This window comes from Salvelinus namaycush, chromosome 4 (genome assembly GCF_016432855.1).
Source record: "Salvelinus namaycush isolate Seneca chromosome 4, SaNama_1.0, whole genome shotgun sequence".
NCBI classification, from domain to species: domain Eukaryota; kingdom Metazoa; phylum Chordata; class Actinopteri; order Salmoniformes; family Salmonidae; genus Salvelinus; species Salvelinus namaycush.
Window position 1 is genome coordinate 75,972,912 of NC_052310.1, and position 25,083 is coordinate 75,997,994.

Genomic DNA, 25,083 nt, shown 5'->3' on the forward strand with positions numbered 1-25,083 from the left:
ATTCTGCGGCCACACACTTTGTCCAATGACCATGGGTTATAAGTTCCAACATGGTAAAACTCAACCTTTAATACGGTACGGTGTGACTTTAAGTTACACAACAACCTGACTGTGCCAGGTCAGTGGCTCACTGTGTTTATCATTCCTTAAAGAGTCTAAAAATAAAAAGTTGTTTCCGCTGTCACTTTCAAAACTATGTAAATGAAATTTCCATCCCAGTCGAGCTGACCTAGTTATCAAACAGTAACCCAGCTCAGTTAATGTCACACTGTTGGTCATTAATATCCGCAAGACCAAAAGGACATAGAGGATATTGTCAACATAACTTGTAATAATGCTGTTCACACAATAATGATTAAATACATTCAATTACATCATGTGTTGAAACACTGGCAGAAATTTAACATGGACTTTGACTCTGAAATATGACCTATGTGAGTATTGGGTATATGCAGCTCCTTTAATAATGCAGTTCAGTTGTAGCACCATCAGGGAGAGTTAGCAGGGCACAAGTTTGCACCTTGTTCGGATTGCTATAATTTACTTGACGTTCTAAATTAGTCATCAAGCTTGTTAGGGGCCAAAAAGGGCTAAGGACTTGTTAGGACCATAAAGGGCTAAGGATTTGTTAGGACCATAAAGGGCTACGGATTTGTTAGGACCATAAAGGGCTACGGACTTGTTAGGACCATAAAGGGCTACGGACTTGTTAGGACCATAAAGGGCTACGGACTTGTTAGGACCATAAAGGGCTACGGACTTGTTAGGACCATAAAGGGCTACGGACTTGTTAGGACCATAAAGGGCTACGGACTTGTTAGGACCATAAAGGGCTACGGACTTGTTAGGACCATAAAGGGCTAAGGACTTGTTAGGACCATAAAGGGCTAAGGACTTGGCAGCTTTTGGAAGCCTTGGAGGCCTCTTCTCATCTCAACCCCCATGGCTCTTTAGCTACTAGCTACCTTATCAGGTGCTGGTTCCTGGGAGACTAGACAGGTTGTGAGTGAAATACATAAGTGGCAGCACTTGGAGTCGTTATCTTGTCAATAGCCGAACAATAATCTAGGACACCAGGAACTAAAATCTTGCATTATTGCGTAAGATTCTTGATTAGGTTACTTGCATCTGTCCATGAGAGATTATCCTAACAATGAAATGTACTATTACCTGCCCAGGCTTCATACTGTATGCTTGCTCAGTTCTATAGTGCAATGCCATTACAGCCTTCTTATAGACTCCTGGCTGAGCCAGAGATCTAAATACCCTCAAGTGTTTTTTCTCTGAAAGCCCACTCTGAAGTGTCTGCTGCCAGAGAAGAAAATATCAGCTACTATGACTCATTCCTTTTAGAACGTTGGCTAATTTCAACACTGCGCTTCAAAATAGACTGAACTGTTTTTTTCAGAGATTTTCCACACAGCCCTTAAAACCCACTTGTTCACCGACTTCAACCTCACATAACTTTCCATTCTGCCTCTGAACGTCGTGATGCGTATTGACACATGGAGTCTGGAGTGCAGAGAGAATATATTTTTTTTTAGGTGAATAGCAGTAATGAAATTAGTCTGGCTTTAATGATGGTTGCAGAGCCCCCCCCCCCTCTCTCCATCTTCCTCCCTGTGGCCTCAGGTTGCAGCTAAAAGCCTCAGTGGACAGGGAGGCTCCATTTGATGGTTCCAGACTGGCTCAATCAAGCCTTGCTAATGGAGGTAATGGTTGTTGTGTCCCCTGACTGTGCTCACTGGGCTGCTTCATGTACAGGAGGTTGTTGGCCCCTTAATTGGGGAGAACAGGCTCGTTGTAATGGCTGGAGCGGAATCAGTGGAATGGTATCAAATACATCAAACATGGTTTCCATGTGTTTGATGCCATTCCATTTGCTCCATTCCAGCCATTATTATGAGCCGTCCTCCCCTCAGCAGCCTCCACTGGCTTCATGGTCAGGTCCACTGCAGAGAGGCATGCAGCAAGGAACACTGATGAACATTAGAGAGCCAGCTCCCTGCACAGGAAGGGTTAGAGGGAGAGAGGGAGGGAGGTAAAGAGAGAGAGAGAGGAGGAGGAGAGAGGGAGGGAGAGATAGAGGGAGGGAAAGAGGAGGAGGAGAGAGGGAGGGAGGGAGAGATAGAGGGAGGCAAAGAGAGAGGGCTAGGAGGAGAGCGAGAGGGAGGGAAAGAGGGAAAGAGAGTTATGAGGAAAAGAAAGGATCAGCTCACAAGGGTGATCATTTTCTTCCAGTCATGGAGCATGCTCGTGAGTCCCCTTTAGTCTGTGTGTCTGTGTCTGTGTCTGCGTGTCTATGTTTCTGTGTGTCTTTGTTTCTGTGTGTGTCTATGTTTCTGTGTGTGTCTATGTTTCTGTGTGTGTCTATGTTTCTGTGTGTTTCTGTGTGTGTCTATGTTTCTGTGTGTTTCTGTGTGTCTATGTTTCTGTGTGTGTCTGTGTTTCTGTGTGTGTCTGTGTATTTGTGTGTGTCTGTGTTTCTGTGTGTATTTGTGTGTGAGAGAGAATTTATTGTCTTTGTGATTGTTGTGTGTGTGCTGTTACAGTAGTTGGTAGTAGGAGTTCTCTAAATGTTCTATGTTGGATACATTGCCCCTGGACTATACATGTAGAGGGTTGCCTAGAGACGGTTGGGATTGCTATCTACCCTACTAATTGAGGGGAAACCTTTTGACTTTCCCTCTGTGTATTCAGATCAGCTGTTTAGGGAACACTGCCAGGCAAAAACCCATTCCTGTAATGTCATTTTGTTGGATTAGAGTTGTTTAAATAACTTAGCTTGTGCCTAAATTGTTTAAAAACCTGGTTTGTTTTGTACTTATTTGATTATTTAAAGATACACATAAAGCCTTATCACTTAGAGATTACCTCTAAGAATATTATATTCATCATCTCATAACATATTATATAGTCACAGCTAGTGACAGGGTAGTCACAGCTAGTGACAGGGTAGTCACAGCTAGTGACAGGTTAGTCACAGCTAGTGACAGGTTAGTCACAGCTAGTGACAGGTTAGTCACAGCTAATGACAGGTTAGTCGCAGCTAGTGACAGGGTAGTCGCAGCTAGTGACAGGTTAGTCACAGCTAGTGACAGGGTAGTCGCAGCTAATGACAGGTTAGTCACAGCTAGTGACGAGTTAGTCATAGCTAGTGACAGGGTATGAAGTAACAGACCAGTCTGGGTTTAGTACATTGTGACAGCATATGAAGTAACAGACCAGTCTGGGTTTAGTACAGTGTGACAGCATATGAAGTAACAGACCAGTCTGGGTTTAGTACAGTGTGACAGCATATGAAGTAACAGACCAGTCTGGGTTTAGTACAGTGTGACAGCATATGAAGTAACAGACCAGTCTGGGTTTAGTACAGTGTGACAGCATATGAAGTAACAGACCAGTCTCAGTCCAAACAGTGCAAATAGCCAAAGTAACTGTAAGAATCGTGAAAGTCAATGACACTAAGCCGACGGTTTTGAGCCAATCCACATCTTTAATGTACAACACATCAATAAGCTTAGCAGCATGTCTGAACAAGAACAATTGGATTCTAATTGAGGAAAATCAGATCTGTCATTTGCTACAGATAGTGGTAGCGATTTTTCAATGAAGACAAACAGTCCGACATCGTCATGGTTTATTTTGATGTGGATGAGCAATGGGTGGGTAGACCTCTGTCTCTGGCTGTCTGCTGCTGCTCTCCTCTCTCTCATATTGAACCTTTATGTGATCATCAGCCCCGATGTCGCTGCACTGTGAAATATAATGCTCTCGATTCGCTCTGCAATGAGCTATTTATAAATAGCCTAGATTTCAAAATAAGAGCCATCCAGACCAGGGAAAATAAGCTACTTACTGACAGGATGATGCATTGAATTGTATACAGTACATACAACATTTCAGTGTAGGAAATGAAGTGGTCCAGTAATGAGAGATACCTGCTATCCAAACAAAGTAACAAAGTAACTGATATCAGTTTCAATAATAGTTTGCTTGTGGAGAAGGTCAAATCTAATCTGTGTATAAAGTAACCCATTCTGATATGTCAATGTTAAGGTTTTCTCAACATACTGTACAATACCATACATACAGTATTTGTATGTAATCACTTTTGATTTGTGTATGTAAAATTATATGAAAAGTTGAGGTTGCAGCATACTTTGAATTGTCCGACAATGGTGAGACAATTCAAACTATGGTGCAAATTGCACATCCAAAACATACAATTGTTTCAATTTTATGACATAAAAAAAAAAAAAGTGTTTCATACATAACTACCATCAAGTCTCTACCACTGGGATGAGGACATGCTTGTACCTCTCTGTCTCATATTATGATAGTCATTTTTGCCTTTTACCTGTGGCTAGCTATGGAATGGCATGCAGCAGTGGTATGTATCATTTCTTAAAAACCTCCATAACAGATCATATTAGCTGGGTCCATCACATACATTCACATCAATGTGTACTGTACTGCAGCCGGTAATCTGAATGTACTCAGTGACTAACAACTACTAACAACATCCCATTATTTCCCAGTGCTTGATAGAGAAGCTAGACCTTTGCTCTTCAGATCTAATTACCTGTATGGACAAATGGCCCTGTCTGCTCCACTTAATCTATATGCAGAACAGATCCTATAGTATATCTGAATGTATCAAATGTTGTTATGAAAATATTCGCCTTAATGTAGACTACATCAAAGACAAAGTATGATACTCTCTACTCTACAATACAGATTAGAAGTATGGTTTTACTGTCATTTTAGACAGATACAGTCTAGGTAATATAAAACACAGTTTACCAACACTTTGGAACGCACCTCGAAGTTTGAGGTTAATAAAGAAATCATCTAAAAAGAGGAAGAACTAAGAACCACCACATAAACAATAATTACCTTTGATTTTTGCTGAGATTGCTGGTTAATCATTTATGACTCTTTCCCTTTTTCCTCCACTTGAACATCCTGTTACCTTTTTGATCAATGAGTGAGGTATACTGTAACAACATAAAGACATATATACATTAGTCAATGAGTGGGGTATACTGTAACAACATAAAGACATATATACATTAGTCAATGAGTGAGGTATACTGTAACAACATAAAGACATATATACATTAGTCAATGAGTGGGGTATACTGTAACATCGTAAAGACATACAGTACCAGTCAAAAGTGTGGACACGCCTACTCATTCCAGGGTTTTTCTTTATTTTTACTATTTTCTACATTGTAGAATAATATTGAAGATATCAAAACTATGAAATAGCACATATGGAATCATGTAGTAACCCAAAAAGTGTTAAACAAATATATTTTAGATTTGAGATACTTCAAAGTAGCCACCCTTTGCCTTGATGACAGCTTTGCACACTCTTGGCATTCTCTCAACCAGCTTCATGAGGAATGCTTTTCCAACAGTCTTGTGGTCCAACTCATCCCAAACCATTTCAATTGGGTTGAGGTCAGTTGATTGTGGAGGCCAGGTCATCTGATGCAGCACTCCATCACTCTCCTTCTTGGTCAAATAGCTCTTACACACCCTGGAGGTGTGTTTTGGGTCATTGTCCTGTTGAGAAATAAATGATAGTCCCACTAAGCGAAACCAGATGGGATGACGTATCGCTGCAGAATGATGTGGTAGCCATGCTGGTTAAGTGTGCCTTGAATTCTAAATAAATCACAGACAGTGTCAACAGCAATGCACCCCCACACCATCACAACTCCTCCTCCATGCTTCACAGTGGGAACCACACATGCGGAGATCATCCGTTCACCTACTCTGCATCTCACAAAGACACGGCGGTTGGAAAAATCTCAAATTTGGATTCATCAGACCAAAGGACAGATTTCCACCGAATGAATGTCCATTGCTCGTGTTTCTTGGCCCAAACAAGTCTATTCTTCTTACTGGTCTCCTTTAGTAGTGTTTTCTTTGCAGCAATTTGACCATGAAGGCCTGATTCATGCAGTCTCCGCTGAACAGTTGATGTTGAGATGTGTCTGTTACTTGAACTCTGTGAAGCATTTATTTAGGCTGCAATTTCTGAGAATGATAACTCTAATGAACGTATCCTCTGCAGCAGATGTAACTCTGGGTCTTCCTTTCCTGTGGCGGTCCTCATGAGAGCCAGTTCCATCATAGCGCTTGATGGTTTTTGCGACTGCACTTGAAGAAACTTTCAAAGTTTTAGAAATTTTCTGTATTGACTGACCTTCATGTCTTAAAGTAATGATGGACTTCGTTTCTCTTTGCTTATTTGAGTTGTTCTTGACATAAATGTACTTACCAAATAGAGCTATCTTCTGGATACCACCCCTACCTTGTCACACGCATTAAGAAAAAAGAAATTCCACAAATTAACTTTTAAAAAGGCACATGTGTTAATTGAAATGCATTCCAGGTGACTACCTCATGAAGCTGTTTGAGAGAATGCAAAGAGTGTGCAAAGCTGTCATCAAGGCAAAGAGTGGCTACTTTGAAGAATCTCAAATCTAAAATATATTTTGATTTGTTTAACACTTTTTTGGTTACTACATGATTCCATATGTGTTATTTCATGGTTTTGATGTCTTCACTATTATTCTGCAATGTAGAAAATAGTAAAACTAAAGAAAAACCCTTGAATGAGTAGGTGTGTCCAAACTTTTGACTGGTACTGTATATCCATTATCCATTTCCCTTCCTACTATTGGACCTTCTTCGTAATGAATAACTAGGATTATACTGAGTAGCAATTGATACTAGAATAGTGATTAGGCCATACAGAACTACCTTTCACGTATTGAAACAATATACTTTTTGTACGGATTATAACCTAGTATTTAAAGTATTTACCTAGTGATTTGTAAAAGTAGGCTATGTGTTGCCAACATCTCCTATCAATAGATTAAGGAACTGAAGGAAGGCACCGGGGATAAGTAGTGAGGCTGTATTAGCATTGATAGATTCATAGGGCTGTATTTGGGTTCTTGTGGAGAGGTTGAGTGGTAGAGGATCTAGTCTGCCATATGCACTTAGACTGCACTTTGGTTATAGTCATTAGTGATTTCCTCCCTATGCCACGGCAGGCTTGCATCTCAAGAGCAATGTGCCACTTTACTTAAAGCTGACTGCCAATGCTTTGATAATATAAGGCTAATGTTATGTTTCTCTATGTACTTTGGGACATTTTGGTAAGACTTTTCTTAAAGATTTTGCCTTTTACCTAAAGATTTGTCCGTACCTTTTTGCCGTTAAATTGATTGATGGTGTGGTTTCTAGAATATCAATGTTGACAGAATGTTCATTGAACAGTAGATGTCAGCCTTGCACCTAAACCAAACAGTCTGCAAAGGTCAATGGATTTTTACAACCTCTCTCAGATACTCTGTATTTATCAACTCACCATAGACCCTACTGTGTACATACATTCATGTCATTAATCATGATTATAATGATCCCTCTTGTCAATATTACAATAGTTATTTAAATGAGCTTCTATATATAGTAGTTTGCACATTACAATGTATCTACACTCACAGTTTCCCTATATGTACAATGGCAATGCTCTTACTCAACATGTAGGCTGTAATCAGTGTGTGCGACAGTGCTGGATGGAATATATATCCATGTATATCCATGTTTTGGTATGTAAAAGTATTTTATCTCCTGATAACACACATCACACAGCTAGAGTGTCAGCTGAGCCCCTGCCATAGGGCCCCTGCGACTACTATGACATCAGAATGGTATCGCCCATGTCAAAAGCTGGAGTTCACTGCAACAGAGATACACTCAGGGGTTGAGCCTCATGCCTCGAAAGGAAATAGAGCCAGCCATCTTTGGTGTATTTTTAAGTGGTGTGAACAAGCTCAGGGCCGGTGATCTTTTAGTTTAGTATTAGCTTTTAGGGCCAAAGTAACAGCATATGCTCATTGTACAGTGCTGCCTTTGTGTGCTGTAATAACAGAGATACTGTACACGGTTTAGTAGGACGGTTTAGGAGGTGGGAGGACGAGGAGATGGGTTATGGTGAGGCGTTCACAGTGTAGCTGCCTGTGACAAAATGCTCAGGGAGGGTCTGGAGGCAGGAGAGGGCTGGTTTCCGTCAGCTCTGGGCAGGAATTGGAGATCTTTCCTGAGAGGGCCCCACCCACTGACCATAAAGCTCACTCAGGGCTTTGTTCTTCTTCTCAGGAAACCGTAGCCTAAGAGGAACAATTCAGATGGCTGTAACAGTGTAAGAAAGTTTTGCAGGTAGCCATAATATGTAGATTTAAGATTTCCATTGGCCAAATATAGTATTAAACTAACTTTCTATTCAGTTTTCAAAGACCTGTTTGAAGATGTGTGTTGATTTTATATGTATTACTAAGTTACTAAAACTATGCCATGATTATTTGGATTTTAGAAATGTATGTTTGCAAACATCAAACTGCCATGAATTTCAAGATCTTGAACACTGGAATGATATTGTGGTGTCAGTAACTGTGTGTTAGAAAAATGTCTCTAAACTGTATGGATGAAATCCTGGAATCTACATCTCAGTTGAAGGCTGTTGGGGAGGTAGGCTACAGAGACTTCCTCCCCTCGACCTCTGACGGGTAGTAGACTCATCTGCATAAAGGAATGACAGGCATTCTTGAGCTGAATCAGTGGTTTTGAGACCCAGCGGGTTTTTTCAAGAGTTTTATCACAACAATTGTCTACTGCCTGAAGTAGGTGAAATGAACTTTAGGATTAGGCGATGGCTACGATTTTGTGGTGAAAAAAAAAGTTCCTCGGGGACCGCGTGATTGTTGCTTTTTCGGTCAATTGAAGACAGAATGGGCCAGACGTCTGTCTCTACCTTGTCTCAAAATGCGAGCGGTGGTGAGTCTGCTTTCCTCGTTCAAGCCCGTACCGCTATCTTATTGTTTAGGAAGTCGATGTCTGACAATTTTCACTCGTTATATAATTTTTTCTAACTTTACCCCTATTGAAATGTAGCTTTTCAACAAGTTTGAGTTGGTTTGCCGGAAAGGATTTGTCTTATTTTCCATCACTCCAATGTCCTCGTGCATATGCAGCTACATCATTGCAGCTGATTCTGAATACATGTACATGTAACAAGCTGCTGGAAGTAATTGTCTTCCATCAGGCGAAACGAAAGTAACATTTACTTTTACAAGAATCGGATATCACTAACGGTTACGTTTTGGTCATCAGTGATGGACTCAACAATTACTAATATTTGAACCCTGTTTAATATAGACACAACTAAATGACAATGCAAACTGGAAGACATGCAAAACATTGATTGTAGTGAACTAACCCTAACCCGTAAAAAATCGAGTACAACACAGCTCTGGCTCGGCGGACGTACGTGTTGTACTCGATTTTTTTTTACCGCGCAATAACAGTTCACTATTGAACAAACAATCAATGTTTTGCACTTCAATCTGGCCCGCGAGACAAAAAAAAAAAATACAAATATTTATAATCGAACCCGGGTCTGTAGTGTCACTTCAAGCACTGCGTTAAAGTGCCTTAGACCGCAGTGCCACTCATGAGGCCCCAGCAAACTGATTTTAACAAATAATTGGTCACCCAAAAAATGTGGCCTTCCGTTGAATTTCACAATCTCGATGTGGCCCTTGAGCCAAAAAGTTTGCCCACCCCTGGGCTATAGCGCTATCAACTACATCTTTAATGGAAGTGATACTGATCAACACATCTGTTGTCTTTTCAAAAGAGAGCAGGGACATATAGGTTTGGTGAACAAGCTATCCTACACAAAAGTAACCTAACCTTGACTGAGACCTAAGAGCTTATGCCTTAAGGCTATTTAGCCCAGTGGGATAACACAGTAGTCTTGCCGACAACCTAACCTGGGTTCAATACCCAGTCGGTCACACATGCCCAAGCAAACAGACATTACTGTATTGATGTCAAAGTTGGTATGTGAGTGGTGTTGAATAATGGTCTGTATTGGCACAGTTAATGCAGTGGGAGATGTTCAACAGGGTGGATCAGGGATGCAACTTCTGTAGTATACTAACCACAAAGCTTACTTAAAGGCCCAGTGCAGTCAGAAATGCACTGTTGCGCCTTCTTCACCACACTGTCTGTGTGGGTGGACCATTTCAGTTTGTCTGTGAGGTGTACTCCAAGGAACTTACAACTTTCCACCTTATCCACTGCTGTCCCTTCGATGTGGATAGGGGGTTGCTTCCTCTTCTGTTTCCTGAAGTCCACGATCATCTCTGTTTTGATGACGTTGAGTGAGAGGTGGTTTTCCTGACACCACACTACGAGTGCCCTCACCTCTTCCCTGTAGGCCGTCTCGTCGTTGTTGGTAATCAACCCCACTACTGTTGTGTCGTCTGCAAACTTGATGATTGAGTTTGAGGCGTGCATGGCCACGCAGTTGTGGGTGAACAGGGAGTACAGGAGGGGGCTGAGCACGCACCCTTGTGGGGCCCCAGTGTTGAGGGTCAGCGAAGTGGAGATGTTGTTTCCTAACTTCACCACCTGGGGGGCAGCCCGTCAGAAAGTCCAGGACCCAATTGCACAGGGCGAGGTTGAGACTCAGGGCCTCCAGCTTGCTGATGAGCTTGGAGGGTACTATGGTATTGAATCACAGTAAAGTACTTAATTGTTACCCAGAAACAATTTGATATTGAGAAAAAACAACAACAATAACATTACTAACAAGTTAATGCATGCCTGACTTTTCACTTCTCCAGGGCCTGAGTAAGCTTATAATGCAGCCACATTGGGGCTTCCGAGTGGCGAAGCGGTCTAAGGCACTGCATCTCAGGGCTAGAGGTGTCACTACAGACCTTGGTTCTATTGCAGGCTGTATCACAACCAGCCGTGATTGGGAGTCCCATAGGGCGACGCACAATTGGCCCAGCGTCATCTGGGTTAGGGTTTGGCTGGGGTAGGCCGTCATTGTAAATAAGAATTTGTTCTTAACTGACTTACCTGGTTAAATAAATAAAACATAACCTAAGGTGTTATAGTTATGAGTTTACCTTGCAAGGCAAGTATTCTCTTTAACAAAATTGTTCTCTCCCTGTTCTCTTCCTGTTCTCTTCCCTCCTATAAGCAATCATAGTCCATCATTTTCACTATTCGTAATAACAATGTCAGCTTTTCACATGTTTGGTCAATTACACAAAATGTGAGAAAATTCTTATATGTCAAATAGCATGTGATCTTAAAAACCTTGGCGTTTAAGTGTGTAAGCCGTCCACAGTGACTGGATAAACCCTCCCCAGTGGCTTCAACTGAGGAAACCTCTCCCTATTTCCCCTTGACCAAATGTTTTTCTTGTTGCCCGTGGCACATAAAGAAAGACAATGGGAAAAACATCTGGTGAGCAAACAGCATGGCTGATCGCATTTAAAGCAAACAGATGGATGTGAATTAATGCTTTTTGATTCGGTGTGTAGTTTCATCATATGTTATTCGGCTACTCGAAGTTCTGTTTTTCGAAGGCCCAAACAGTATTGGTGTTTTTGCTTATGAGACTCTTTTCCAATGACGTCATCACAGAACTAGAATCCCGTCAGTATGAGTCACAGCCTGGAGTTTACAAAAAGTGTTTACTAAACTGTATGGCAAGTGCATCAGTAAACACATAGGACCGGACATGTGTTTTGACCCTCCTAATGTAGCATTGTGGAAGTATCAATTTCATACTATTCATGATTTCTGTGTACTCCATCTGTGATGTTTATTTTGGCTGATTCTCTAGATACCTCATAAACATTAATTATCAGCCTGACTGAGGCATGCTGGTCCTTTTTTGAAAGTCTTATAGGCCTTTTGTTTTCTCTGAAATGTCTTGATTGGTGTCTCATTACAGCTGAAGCTGATATAGAACTACTGATGACATGTAAGTCATCTCAAATCTTAGATGGATTCTGTATAGTCCCAGTCATTCATTTGTCTATGGAGGAAATTTACACAGACAGCCCAATTCCACATTTTTTTTCTTCACTAATTGGTCTTTTGACCCATCAGATCAGTTATTTTGCCAATAATTGGGAAAAAGATCGGAATTGGCTCCCTGTGTAAACGCAGCAATAGACAAATGTAGTGGAGCGGGTCGAGAGTTTCAAGTTCCTTGGTGTCCACATCACCAACAAACTATCATGATCAAAACACACCAACACAGTCATGAAGAGGGCATGACAACATCTTTTCCCCCTCAGGAGACTAAAAAGATTTGGGTCCCCAGATCCTCAAAAACTTCTACAGCTGCACCATCTATTCTAGAGCATCCTGACAGGTTGCATCACCGCCTGGTATGGCAACTGCTCGGCATCCGACCGTAAGGCACTACTGAGGGTAGTGTGTACGGCCCTGTACATCACTGGGGCCAAGCTTCCTGCCATCCACGACCAATAGTGGCTTGCGAAATTATTCAACCCCTTGGCATTTTTCCTATTATGTTGCCTTACAACCTGGAATTAAAATGGATTTTGGGGGGGTTGTATCATTTGATTTACACAACATGCCTACCACTTTGAAGATGCAAAATATTTTTTTATTGTGAAACAAACAAGAAATAAGACAAAAAAACAGAAAACTTGGGCGTGGATAACTATTCACCCCCCCAAAGTCAATGCTTTGTAGAGCCACCTTTTGCAGCAATTACAGCTGCAAGTCTCTTGGGGTATGTCTCTATACGCTTGGCACATCTAGCCACTGGGATTTTTGGCCATTCTTCAAGGCAAAGCTGCCCCAGCTCCTTCAAGTTGGATGGGTTCCCGCTTGTGTACAGCAATCTTTAAGTCATACCACAGATTCTCAATTGGATTGAGGTCTGGGCTTTGACTAGGCCATTCCAAGACATTTAAATGTTTCCCCTTAAACCACTCAAGTGTCGCTTTAGCAGTATGCTTAGGGTCATTGTCCTGCTGGAAGGTGAACCTCCGTCCCAGTCTCAAATCTCTGGAAGACTGAAACAGGTTTCCCTCAGTAATTTCCCTGTATTTAGCGCCATCCTTCAATTCTGACCAGTTTGCCAGTCCCTGCCGATGAAAAACATCCCCAAAGCATGATGCTGCCACCACCATGCTTCACTGTGGTGATGGTGTTATTGGGGTGATGAGAGGTGTTGGGTTTGCGTCAGACATAGCATTTTCCTTGTTGGCCAAAAAGTTCAATTTTAGTCTCATCTGACCAGAGTTCCTTCTTCCATATGTTTGGGGAGTCTCCCACATTCCTTTTGGCGAACACCAAACATGTTTGCTTATTTTTTTCTGGCCACTCTTCCGTAAAGCCCAGCTCTGTGGAGTATACGGCTTAAAGTGGTCCTATGGACAGATACTCCAATCTCTGCTGTGGAGCTCTGCAGCTTCTTCAGGGTTATCTTTGGTCTCTTTGTTGCCTCTCTGATTAATACCCTCCTTGCCTGTGAGTTTTGGTGGGCGGCTCTCTCTTGGCAGGTTTGTTGTGGTGCCATATTCTTTCCATTTTTTAATAATGGATTTAATGGTGCTCCGTGGGATGTTCAAAGTTTCAGGTATTTTTTATAACCAACCCTGATCTGTACTTCTCCACAGCTTTGTCCCTGACCTGTTTGGAGAGCTCCTTGGTCTTCATAGTGCCCCTTGCTTAGTGGTGTGGCAGACTCTGGGGCTTTCAGAACAGGTGTATGTATATATACTGAGATCATGTGACAGATCATGTGACACTTAGATTGCACACAGGTGGACTTTATTTAACTAATTATGTGACTTCTGAAAGTAATTGGTTGCACCAGATCTTATTTAGGGGCTTCATAGCAAAGGGGCTGTATACATATGCACACACCACTTTTCAGTTTTTAACTTTTTATAATTTTTTCATTTCTTTTCAATTTTTTCAGTTTCCTTTCACTTCACCAATTTGGACTATTTTGTGTATGTCCATTATATGAAATCCAAATAAAATCCATTTAAATTACAGGTTGTAATGTAACAAAATAGGAAAAACACCAAGGGGGTGAATACTTTTGGAAGGCACTGTATATACTAGATAGTATATACCTAGTATATACAGGTATATACTACCTATATACAGGTATATACTACCCCCCCCCCCCCCAATTACCTCGACTAACCTGTACTCCTGCACATTGACTCGGTACCGGTACCCCCTGTATATAGCCTTGTTATTGTTATTTTATTGTGTTACTTTTTATTAAATTTTTTACTTTAGTTTATTTTATTTTGTAAATATTTTCTTAACTCTTTTTCTTGAACTGCATTGTTGGTTAAGGTGTCGTAAGTAAGCATTTCACGACAAGGTCTACACCTGTTGTGTTCGGCGCATGTGACAAAGAAAATTTGATTGATTTGATGTATGACTGGGGCTATTCTGAGGTGCCATTTTCTGTGACTCATATGGCTCCAAGCCATTCTCCTTGGGCAATGCAAGAGCCGAGGACTATTCACTTTTTTTCTGCATCTGTGTCCCTAAACCATTTTCTCCCCTGTCCAGCAGCTGTTTGAATTATTGTTGTCCTGCAGTACGTTGTTTGATACTGTGTGTGAGTTATACCTCCACCTCAACATGAAAGCTGCTGCCTGGACTATAACAGAGATTAACGCTGCACAATTTTAGGCTTTGTATACTGAATGTGCTAGCAGATCCACATGACAACACATAATTTATTATGTTGTTCTCCTAGCAGATGGGCATTTATCTGTATATGGCCTAGATGTTTGTGCTGTCAGTGCAGTCTCAATCATTGTTTGGTTGGTTTAGCACCATCAATTAATTCACAAGACAATCCAAACAAAAATTGAGAAGGGCTACTGTTTCCTCTGTCAATGAAGTTAGCTTGTCTAAGAATGGAAGAAAGGTGACATGACAGTAGTGACAGCGGAATGCCCATCTGCTAGGAGAACAACATTATTAATGACTTGATGTCATGTGGATATAAAGCTGTGTCCTAAATCAGTTCTTCCTAATAGTCAACCTCTCTAAAACTCTCCACTAAGCAGCAACAAGTGAAGCCACTGTCCATTTTCTCCCAGGCAGTTCTAGTCTTTTTATTGAAGAGTCTAATGGTGATAATTGTGAACATTAGTGATTTTCCTGCCATTAACCACACAAAGAACCTGCTGTAACGTTCCCATTGTTCTTAGTTTATATCAATCTGGAAATTAAACCATGGTATCGGAAGTTTGGAGTGCAGCTGGCCCCTCATGGGCCACACCTCTTTCATATTTGTTTGTTAGCTTGATTAATTGAGGCTACATGTGATAACTGCGGAAGGACATTATGAGTCCTTCTATAGGCTTAACCCAAAATGCCCCAAACAGTTTGGCGTAGCTGTTTGGAGTATTGAGTGTCATTCTGGGAAATTTGTAGGACCTGATTAACAACTACTTCAGTGTCCACTGTTTTGTCCCTCCCTTATGCTAGGGAAAAATATATTTCTAATAAAACTTTGATTTGCATCAGAAATTAACATTCACTTAAAATTCCTTGTCAGAGTTGAGGAGCAAAGTCTGATAGGAAGGTATTAACTGATCTACTGTAGTGGTGTATGATATGTTCCTGCACTATTCAATGCTCATCACCTAAGGCCTTTTTAATATTGAATGTCAGGCCTCAGGCAAGAACTTGTTATCCCTGCTGGTCTGGTCATTCATGGGAATAATCATTAGTTATCATGGTTGTGTGTTTTTATTTATCGTATCAATGTTTGGTAACTGCCATCTGCAATGATATATATATATATATAGTTGTATAGTTATCTGTTTTTATATAGCTAATCAGTTTTTATATGGGTAGGATGTTTAAACTTGGAACTGGAGCTCTGTTGGAAAGATGATTAGAAATTGGAAATTATATGTCGCCTGTGTAAACACAATTTGGGCTATAAAGCTGCCTGATCGCTTTAAATGTTGTTTTCATTGCAATGACATAACAAGGTATTATTAGCCTTAGAATGATGGACAATTATGTCGTGTTCAAATCAAAACCCTGCGCTCAAACAGTGTCACAAAAGCTTGTTAGACTTAAACAAGCTCAGCTGAAATGGAGGTGTTAGCTCAAGCTGTTGGAAATCACACTTGCCTCATGCTGTACTTCTCTTCACATTGAAACTCTTGCCATATATAACCACTGTCTGAGACATAATGATTATTTCTTTAGCTTGTTACCGGTCATTTGTTCACTCAATGTCATGCAGACATGATACAGTTCAGACCTATCAAATACATCTGTCTTCGATTCTACTCTATATACATATTATTTTTTTGTAATTTATCAGATGCTCTTATCCAGAGCAACTAGGGTTAAGTGCCTTGCTCAAGGGCACATCAACAGATTTTTCAGCTGGGTGATTCAAACCACCAACCTTTCAGGTACTGACCCAACACTCTTAACCACTAGGCCACCTGCCAGATGTATTCTACTAGGTTCTATAGATGTGTTCTACTAGGTTCTGCTCTATAGACATATTCTACTCTATATATGTATTCCAGTAGGTTGTACTCTATAGATGTATTCTACTAGGTTGTACTCTATAGATGTATTCTACTAGGTTCTACTCTATAGATGTATTCCACTAGGTTTTACTCTACAGATGTATTCCAGTAGGTTCTACTCTATAGATGTATTCCAGTAGGTTCTACTCTATAGATGTATTCTACTAGGTTCTACTCTATAGATGTATTCTACTCTATAGATGTATTCTACTAGATTCTACTCTATAGATGTATTCCAGTAGGTTCTACTCTATAGATGTATTCCAGTAGGTTCTACTCTATAGATGTATTCCAGTAGGTTCTACTCTATAGATGTATTCCAGTAGGTTCTACTCTATAGATGTATTCCAGTAGGTTCTACTCTATAGATGTATTCTACTAGGTTGTACTCTATAGATGTATTCTACTAGGTTGTACTCTATAGATGTAGTCTACTAGGTTGTACTCTATAGATGTATTCTGCTAGGTTCTACTCTATAGATGTATTCTACTAGGTTCTACTCTATAGATGTATTCTACTAGGTTCTACTCTATGGATGTATTCTACTAGGTTGTACTCTATAGATCTACACTACTAGGTTCTACTCTATAGATGTATTCTACTAGGTTCTACTCTATAGATGTATTCTACTAGGTTCTACTCTATAGATGTATTCTACTAGGTTGTACTCTATAGATGTATTCCAGTAGGTTCTACTCTATAGATGCATTCCACTAGGTTCTACTCTATAGATGCATTCCACTAGGTTGTACTCTATAGATGTATTCCACTAGGTTGTACTCAATAGATGTATTCCAGTAGGTTCTACTCTATAGATGTATTCTACTAGGTTCTACTCTATAGATGTATTCTACTAGGTTTTACTCTATAGATGTATTCTACTCTATAGATGTATTCTACTAGGTTGTACTCTATAGATGTATTCTACTAGGTTGTACTCTATAGATGTATTCTACTAGGTTGTACTCTACAGATGTATTCCAGTAGGTTCTACTCTATAGATGCATTCCACTAGGTTCTACTCTATAGATGTATTCTACTAGGTTGTACTCTACAGATGTATTCCAGTAGGTTCTACTCTATAGATGCATTCCACTAGGTTGTACTCTATAGATGTATTCCACTAGGTTTTACTCTATAGATGTATTCTACTAGGTTCTACTCTATAAATGTATTCTACTAGGTTCTACTCTATAGATGTATACTACTAGGTTCTACTCTATAGATGTATTCCAGTGGGTTCTACTCTATAGATGTATTCCAGTGGGTTCTACTCTATAGATGTATTCCAGTGGGTTCTACTCTATAGATGTATTCCAGTAGGTTCTACTCTATAGATGTATTCCAGTAGGTTCTACTCTATAGATGTATTCCAGTAGGTTCTACTCTATAGATGTATTCCAGTGGGTTCTACTCTATAGATGTATTCCAGTGGGTTCTACTCTATAGATGTATTCCAGTGGGTTCTACTCTATAGATGTATTCCAGTGGGTTCTACTCTATAGATGTATTCCAGTGGGTTCTACTCTATAGATGTATTCCAGTAGGTTCTACTCTATAGATGTATTCCAGTAGGTTCTACTCTATAGATGTATTCCAGTAGGTTCTACTCTATAGATGTATTCCAGTAGGTTCTACTCTATAGATGTATTCCAGTAGGTTCTACTCTATAGATGTATTCCAGTGGGTTCTACTCTATAGATGTATTCCAGTGGGTTCTACTCTATAGATGTATTCCAGTGGGTTCTACTCTATAGATGTATTCCAGTGGGTTCTACTCTATAGATGTATTCCAGTAGGTTCTACTCTATAGATGTATTCCAGTAGGTTCTACTCTATAGATGTATTCCAGTAGGTTCTACTCTATAGATGTATTCCAGTAGGTTCTACTCTATAGATGTATTCCAGTAGGTTCTACTCTATAGATGTATTCCAGTAGGTTCTACTCTATAGATGTATTCCAGTAGGTTCTACTCTATAGATGTATTCCAGTAGGTTCTACTCTATAGATGCATTCCAGTAGGTTCTACTCTATAGATGCATTCTACTAGGTTCTACTCTATAGATGCATTCTACTAGGTTCTACTCTATAGATGCATTCTACTAGGTTCTACTCTATATATGCATTCCACTAGGTTGTACTCTATATATGCATTCCACTAGGTTGTACTCTATATATGCATTCCACTAGGTTGTACTCTATAGATGCATTCCACTAGGTTGTACTCTATAGATGTATTCTACTAGGTTCTACTCTATAGATGTATTCTACTGGGTTGTACTCTATAGATGTATTCTACTAGGTTCTACTCTATAGATGTATTCTACTAGGTTGTACTCTATAGATGTATTCTACTAGGTTGTACTCTATAGATGTATTCTACTAGGTTGTACTCTATAGATGTACTCTACTAGGTTGTACTCTATAGATCTACACTACTAGGTTCTACTCTATAGATGTATTCTACTAGGTTCTACTCTATAGATGTATTCTACTAGGTTCTACTCTATAGATGTATACTACTAGGTAGAGGTCGACCGATTATGAATTTTCAACGCCGATACCGATTATTGGAGGACCAAAAAAAGCAGATACTGATTAAATCGGCTGATTAAAAAAAATATATATATATTTTTTTGTAAATGTTTAAATAATGCAAAAACACAGTGTTGGAGAAGAAAGTAAAAGTGCAATATGTGCCAACGTTTAAGTTCCTTGCTCAGAACATATGAAAGCTGGTGGTTCAATATTCGCAGTTCTTCAATATTCCCAGTTAAGAAGTTTTAGGATGTAGTTATTATAGGAATTATGACTCGTCGACTATTTCTCTGTATACCATTGGTATTTCATATACCTTTGACTATATGTTCTAATAGGCACTTTAGTATTGCCAGCCTAATCTCGGGAGTTGATAGGCTTGAAGTCATAAACAGCGCTGTGCTTCAAGCATTGCTAAGAGCTGCTGGCAAACGAAGTAAAGTTTGAATGAATGCTTACGAGCCTGCTGCAGCCTACCACCGCTCAGTCAGACTGCTCTATCAAATATCAAATCATAGACTTAATATAATAAACAGAAATACGAGCCTTTGGTCATTAATATGGTCAAATCCTGAAACTATAATTTCGAAAAAACAAAAGTTTATTCTTTCAGTGAAATACGGAACATTCCATATTTTATCGAACGGGTGGCAACCCTAAGTCTAAATATTGCTGTTTGCTTATTTTTTTCTTTAAGCAATGTATTTTTTCCGGCCACTTTTCCGTGAAGCCCAGCTCTGTGGAGTGTACTGCTTAAAGTGGTCCTATGGACAGATATTCCAATCTCTGCTGTGGAGCTTTGTAGCTCCTTCAGGGTTATCTTTGGTCTCTTTCTTCCCTCTCTGATTAATGCCCTCCTTGCCTGGTCCGTGAGTTTTGGTGGGCGGCCCTCTCTTGGCAGGTTTGTTGTGGTTCCATATTCTTTCAATTTTTTAATAATGGATTTAATGGTGCTCTGTGGTATGTTCACAGTTTTGGATATTTTTTTATAACCCAACCCTGATCTGTACTTCTCCACAACTTTGTCCCTGACCTGTTTGGAGAGCTCCTTGGTCTTCATGGTGGCACTTGCTTGGTGGTGCCCCTTGCTTAGTGGTGTTGCAGACTCTGTGGCCTTTCAGAACAGGTGTATATATACTGATTAGAGGTCGACCGATTATGATTTTTCAACGCCGATACTGATACCGATTATTGGAGGACCAAAAAAAGCCGAAACCGATTAATCGGACGATTTTTAAATGTATTTATTTATTTGTAATAATGACAATTACAACAATACTGAATGAACAGTTTTATTTTAACTTAATATAATGCATCAATCAAATCAATTTAGCCTCAAATAAATAATGAAACATGTTCAATTTGGTTTAAATAATGCAAAAACAAAGTGTTGGAGAAGAAAGTAAAAGTGCAATATGTGCCATGTAAAAAAGCTAACGTTTAAGTTCCTTGCTCAGAACATGAGAACATATGAAAGCTGGTGGTTCCTTTTAACATGAGTCTTCAATATTCCCAGGTAAGACGTTTTAGGTTGAGGTTATTATAGGAATTATAGGACTATTTCTCTCTATACCATTTGTATTTCATATACCTTTGACTATTGGATGTTCTTATAGGCACTTTAGTATTGCCAGTGTAACAGTATAGCTTCCGTCCCTCTCCTCGCCCCTACCTGGGCTCGAACCAGGAACACATCGACAACAGCCACCCTCGAAGTATTGTTACCCATCGCTCCACAAAAGCCGCGGCCCTTGCAGAGCAAGGGGAACAACTACACCAAGTCTCAGAGCAAGTGACGTTTGAAATGCTATTAGCGCACACCCCGCTAACTAGCTAGCCATTTCAGATCGGTTACATCAGCCTAATCTCGGGAGTTGATAGGCTTGAAGTCATAAACAGCGAAATGCTTGAAGCATTGCGAATAGCTGCTGGCAAACGCACAAAAGTGCTGTTTGAATGAATGCTTACGAGCCTGCTGCTGCCTACCACTGCTCAGTCAGACTGCTCTATCAAATATCAAATCATAGACTTAATTATAACATGATAACACACAGAAATACGAGCCTTACGTCATTAATATGGTCAAATCCGGAAACTATAAAATCCGGAACCGTTCCGTATTTTATCTAACGGGTGGCATCCATAAGTCTAAATATTCCTGTTACATTGCACAACCTTCAATGTTATGTCATAATTACGTAAAATTCTGGCAAATTAGTTCGCAACGAGCCAGGTGGCCCAAACTGTTGCATATACCCTGACTCTGCGTGCAATGAATGCAATAGAAGTGACACAATTTCCCTAGTTTAATATTGCCTGCTAACATGAATTTCTTTAAACTAAATATGCAGGTTTAAAAATATATACTTCTGTGTATTGATTTTAAGAAAGGCATTGATGTTTATGGTTAGGTACATTTGTGCAACGATTATGCATTTTTTGCAAATGCGCTTTTGTTAAATCATCCCCCGTTTGGCGAAGTTGGCTGTCTTTGTTAGGAAGAAATAGTCTTCACAGTTCGCAACGAGCCAGGCGGCCCAAACTGCTGCATATACCCTGACTCTGTTGCACAGAACGCAAGAGAAGTGACACCATTTCCCTAGTTAAAAGAAATTCATGTTAGCAGGCAATATTAAATAAATATGCAGGTTTAAAAATATATACTTGTGTATTGATTTTAAGAAAGACATTGATGTTTATGGTTAGGTACACATTGGTGCAACGACAGTGCTTTTTTCGCGAATGCACTTGTTAAATCACCCGTTTGGCGAAGTAGGCTATGATTCCATGATAAATTAACAGGCACCGCATTGATTATATGCAACGCAGGACAAGCTAGATAAACTAGTAATATCATCAACCATGTGTAGTTAACTAGTGATTATGTTAAGATTGATTGTTTTTTATAAGATACGTTTAATGCTACCTTGGCTCCTTGCTGCACTCGCATAACAGGTAGTCAGCCTGCCACGTAGTCTCCTCGTGGAGTGCAATGTAATCGGCCAAGATTGGTGTCGAAAAATGCAGATTACCGATTGTTATGAAAACTTGAAATCGGCCCTAATTAATCGGCCATTCCGATTAATCAGTCAACCTCTAATACTGAGATCATGTGACAGATCATGTGACACTTAGATTGCACACAGGTGGACTTTATTTAAATAATTATGTGACTTCTGAAGGTAATTGGTTGCACCAGATCATATTTAGGGGATTCATAGCAAAGGGGCTGTATACATATGCATGCACCACTTTTCAGTTTTTTATATTTTTGAATTTTTTCATTTCATTGACATTTTTTCAATTTCCTTTCACTTCACCAATTTGGACTATTTTGTGTATGTCCATTATATAAAATCCATTTAAATTACAGGTTGTAATGAAACAAAATAGGAAAAACACCAAGGGGGGTGAATACTTTTGCAAGACACTGTATATGTCTAGGTTATACTCTATAGAGGTATACTATTAGGTTATACTCTATAGCTCTATACTACTAGGTTGTACTCTGCGCACACTGTACATAGATTTTTCTATTGTGTTATTGACTGTACGTTTGTTTATGTGTAACTCTGTGGTGTTGTTTTTGTCGCACTGCTTTGCTTTATCTTGGCCAGGTTGCAGTTGTAAATGAGAACTTGTTCTCAACTGGCCTACCTGGTTAAATAAAGGTGAAATAAAAAATAAAGAAATAAAATATATTCTACTAAGTTGTACTCTGTAGATTTATACTACTAGGTTCTACTCTATAGATGTATGTATAAGGTTGTGTGTGACTGAATGAACGGAGTGAACAAGGATGATCTGATCAATTGAAATGCCATTATCTTTCTGCTTGTCTTTTCCTTGTGACTGTTCCTTACCTTGAACCAAATTATGTTTTAGTTCAAGGTAATGTCATATTGAAAGAAATAAGGTCACATTTTACAGCCTAGGAATCTGAAAGCAACCTAGATCAGCAGTGGGTTGTTTACATAGAGATATATAGAGGACTCTAGTGCCCAAATGCCAGAGCATGGGCAGGGCCATTGAGGACTGTCTCCATTTTAAAGTAGTCAACTGGATGGGACTTCCTATGGGTTAAGGAAGGATCACATTATAATCATGAGCAAACATTCCAAAACTGAAATTGGCAGTAAATCACCAATCTTGGCATTATACCTGTTCAAACAACACACTCCAGGTGGCAGTATACACCCTTTCAGTTTGTTTACCAACTCATAGAAGTAGTAGAATAAGAAAATGGATTACTTCAAAATGAAGATGGCCTCATTGGCGCTGCCCATGCTCTCACAGACACTATAATGGGACGAATACAATGTTGCATCCTCTAACTATCTCTATGGTTGTTTACAGGCAGGTGAATTGACTGCTCACTAGATCTTGGGGGAGTGTCCTTGGGAGGGAATGTGGGTGTGTTCCTCTCAGACTGGTGTGGAGGAGTGCTGCTTAGTCTCCATGTCTGACCCCTCACACAGCATAGAACCACTAATGAAATCTATCATAAGGTGGCGGTCACAAGGTTCCTGGTAATGACGTTGTTAGGGAAAAGATACCCTAGAGGGCTATACAACAAAGCAGAATCAATGAGTTAGCCAGCTAACTCTGATAAACAACCAGAAATAACCACTTATTTTCTGGTTAATTTAGAATGCTAATCTTAGAGATGTGCTTTTGGTTGTTGAGTCAAGTAGATCATGTCCATTTCAAGCTTATCTTTCTAAAAAAAAAAAAAAGTTATTTCTGAATATTTTGGCAAGTAAGCTGGCTAACTCATCGATCCTGGTTTGTAGTATTCCCCTCTGGTCTCGCATGATCTTTGGAGAGCCAATCCTCCTGAGGTAATAATGTTAACCTATATAGCCTTTTTTGATGCTCAAGTTGTCGCCTCCAGAAATCGACCTTTGAACCTACCTTCTGCTTTTGAATACTTGAGAACATTTTACTTACATTTTACTTACAGGCATCATCATTTTGCACTGAACAACAGTGAACAGCACTGAACAGCAAATCAAACAATGAAGTATAAAGTGTAACAGAGACGTTGGTGTGCTGTAAGTACCATGGCTTGAATTTTTGACACTTCCTGATTCTCAAGCACATTATTTTACACTGTCTTGTCGATGTTTCCTTTGTTTCAATGGGAACCTTCCATGTTTTGCTGTGTCAATGGGAACCTCCCATGTTTTGCTGCGTCAATGGGAATCTCCCATGTTTTGCTGTGTCAATGGGAACCTCCCATGTTTTGCTGTGTCAATGGGAACCTCCCATGTTTTGCTGTGTCAATGGGAACCTCCCATGTTTTGCTGTGTCAATGGGAACCTCCCATGTTTTGCTGTGTCAATTGGAATCTTGCATCTTTTTCTGTGTCAATGAGAACCTCCCATGTGTTGCTCTTGTGTTTCCTTTATTTGGACAGGCCTTCATCCACTTCCCCTCCATCAGACAGAGACCAACGGTTTCATAATCATTAGTTCTGCTTATTTACAGCTACTTGGACATTAAATTGAACTGAGCTTGCATTGTTCTCGAGATGGTCTGGGATTCTATCCCACAATGTGTTCAAACACCCCTTTATTCTTTCCTTCAGTTTGAATGAATCAGTTGTATGGTATTAACAGTCCTGAGCAAGGATCTGCTCTTTCAGCAATCAAAACAAACATCAAACAAACTGTAATACTAATAATAAATTGCCTTTGTGGAGCGCTTTTCACTTACAGGCGGAAATTGCAAAGTTATTTACATTCAGAGCAACCATTTAAAGAAAAAAACTTTATTAAAAAGGCTTAAAAAAAACATTAGGCGAGAAATTAAAAGATAGCTAGTGGCCTACAGTAGTACTATACAAGATACATTAAATAATACAGGAGGCAACAAGGACAAAATAATAGACCTTGAAACTAACGGACATGACCAACAGACAACACAACGTAGATCACATTAAGCTGAAGACAGTTTGAAGAAGTGATTCTTGAGTTCCAGTGCCGGTGGCCGATACCGTAGAACGTGTCTTTGGGACTGCAAGGAGACTGGATTGAACGTGTTTGCGGCTGAGGAGTTCACTGAGGTATTAGGGA

The 25,083-nt window shown here is 39.8% G+C and overlaps 1 protein-coding gene across 2 annotated transcripts in view; it reads left to right on the forward strand.

The window, feature by feature from the left end:
- Positions 1-25,083, forward strand: part of LOC120046833 (phosphatase and actin regulator 2-like) — a 70,442-nt gene that overhangs the window by 9,008 nt on the left and 36,351 nt on the right. The window contains exon 1 of one of the 2 annotated variants that reach the window (XM_038992380.1): positions 8,654-8,859. The exons of the other annotated variant lie outside the window; for it this stretch is intronic. Coding sequence (XP_038848308.1) covers positions 8,814-8,859 — 46 coding nt within the window. The 5' untranslated portion in view covers positions 8,654-8,813. Of the gene's footprint in view, positions 1-8,653; positions 8,860-25,083 lie in introns of those variants that run through there. 2 annotated transcript variants of the gene reach the window in all.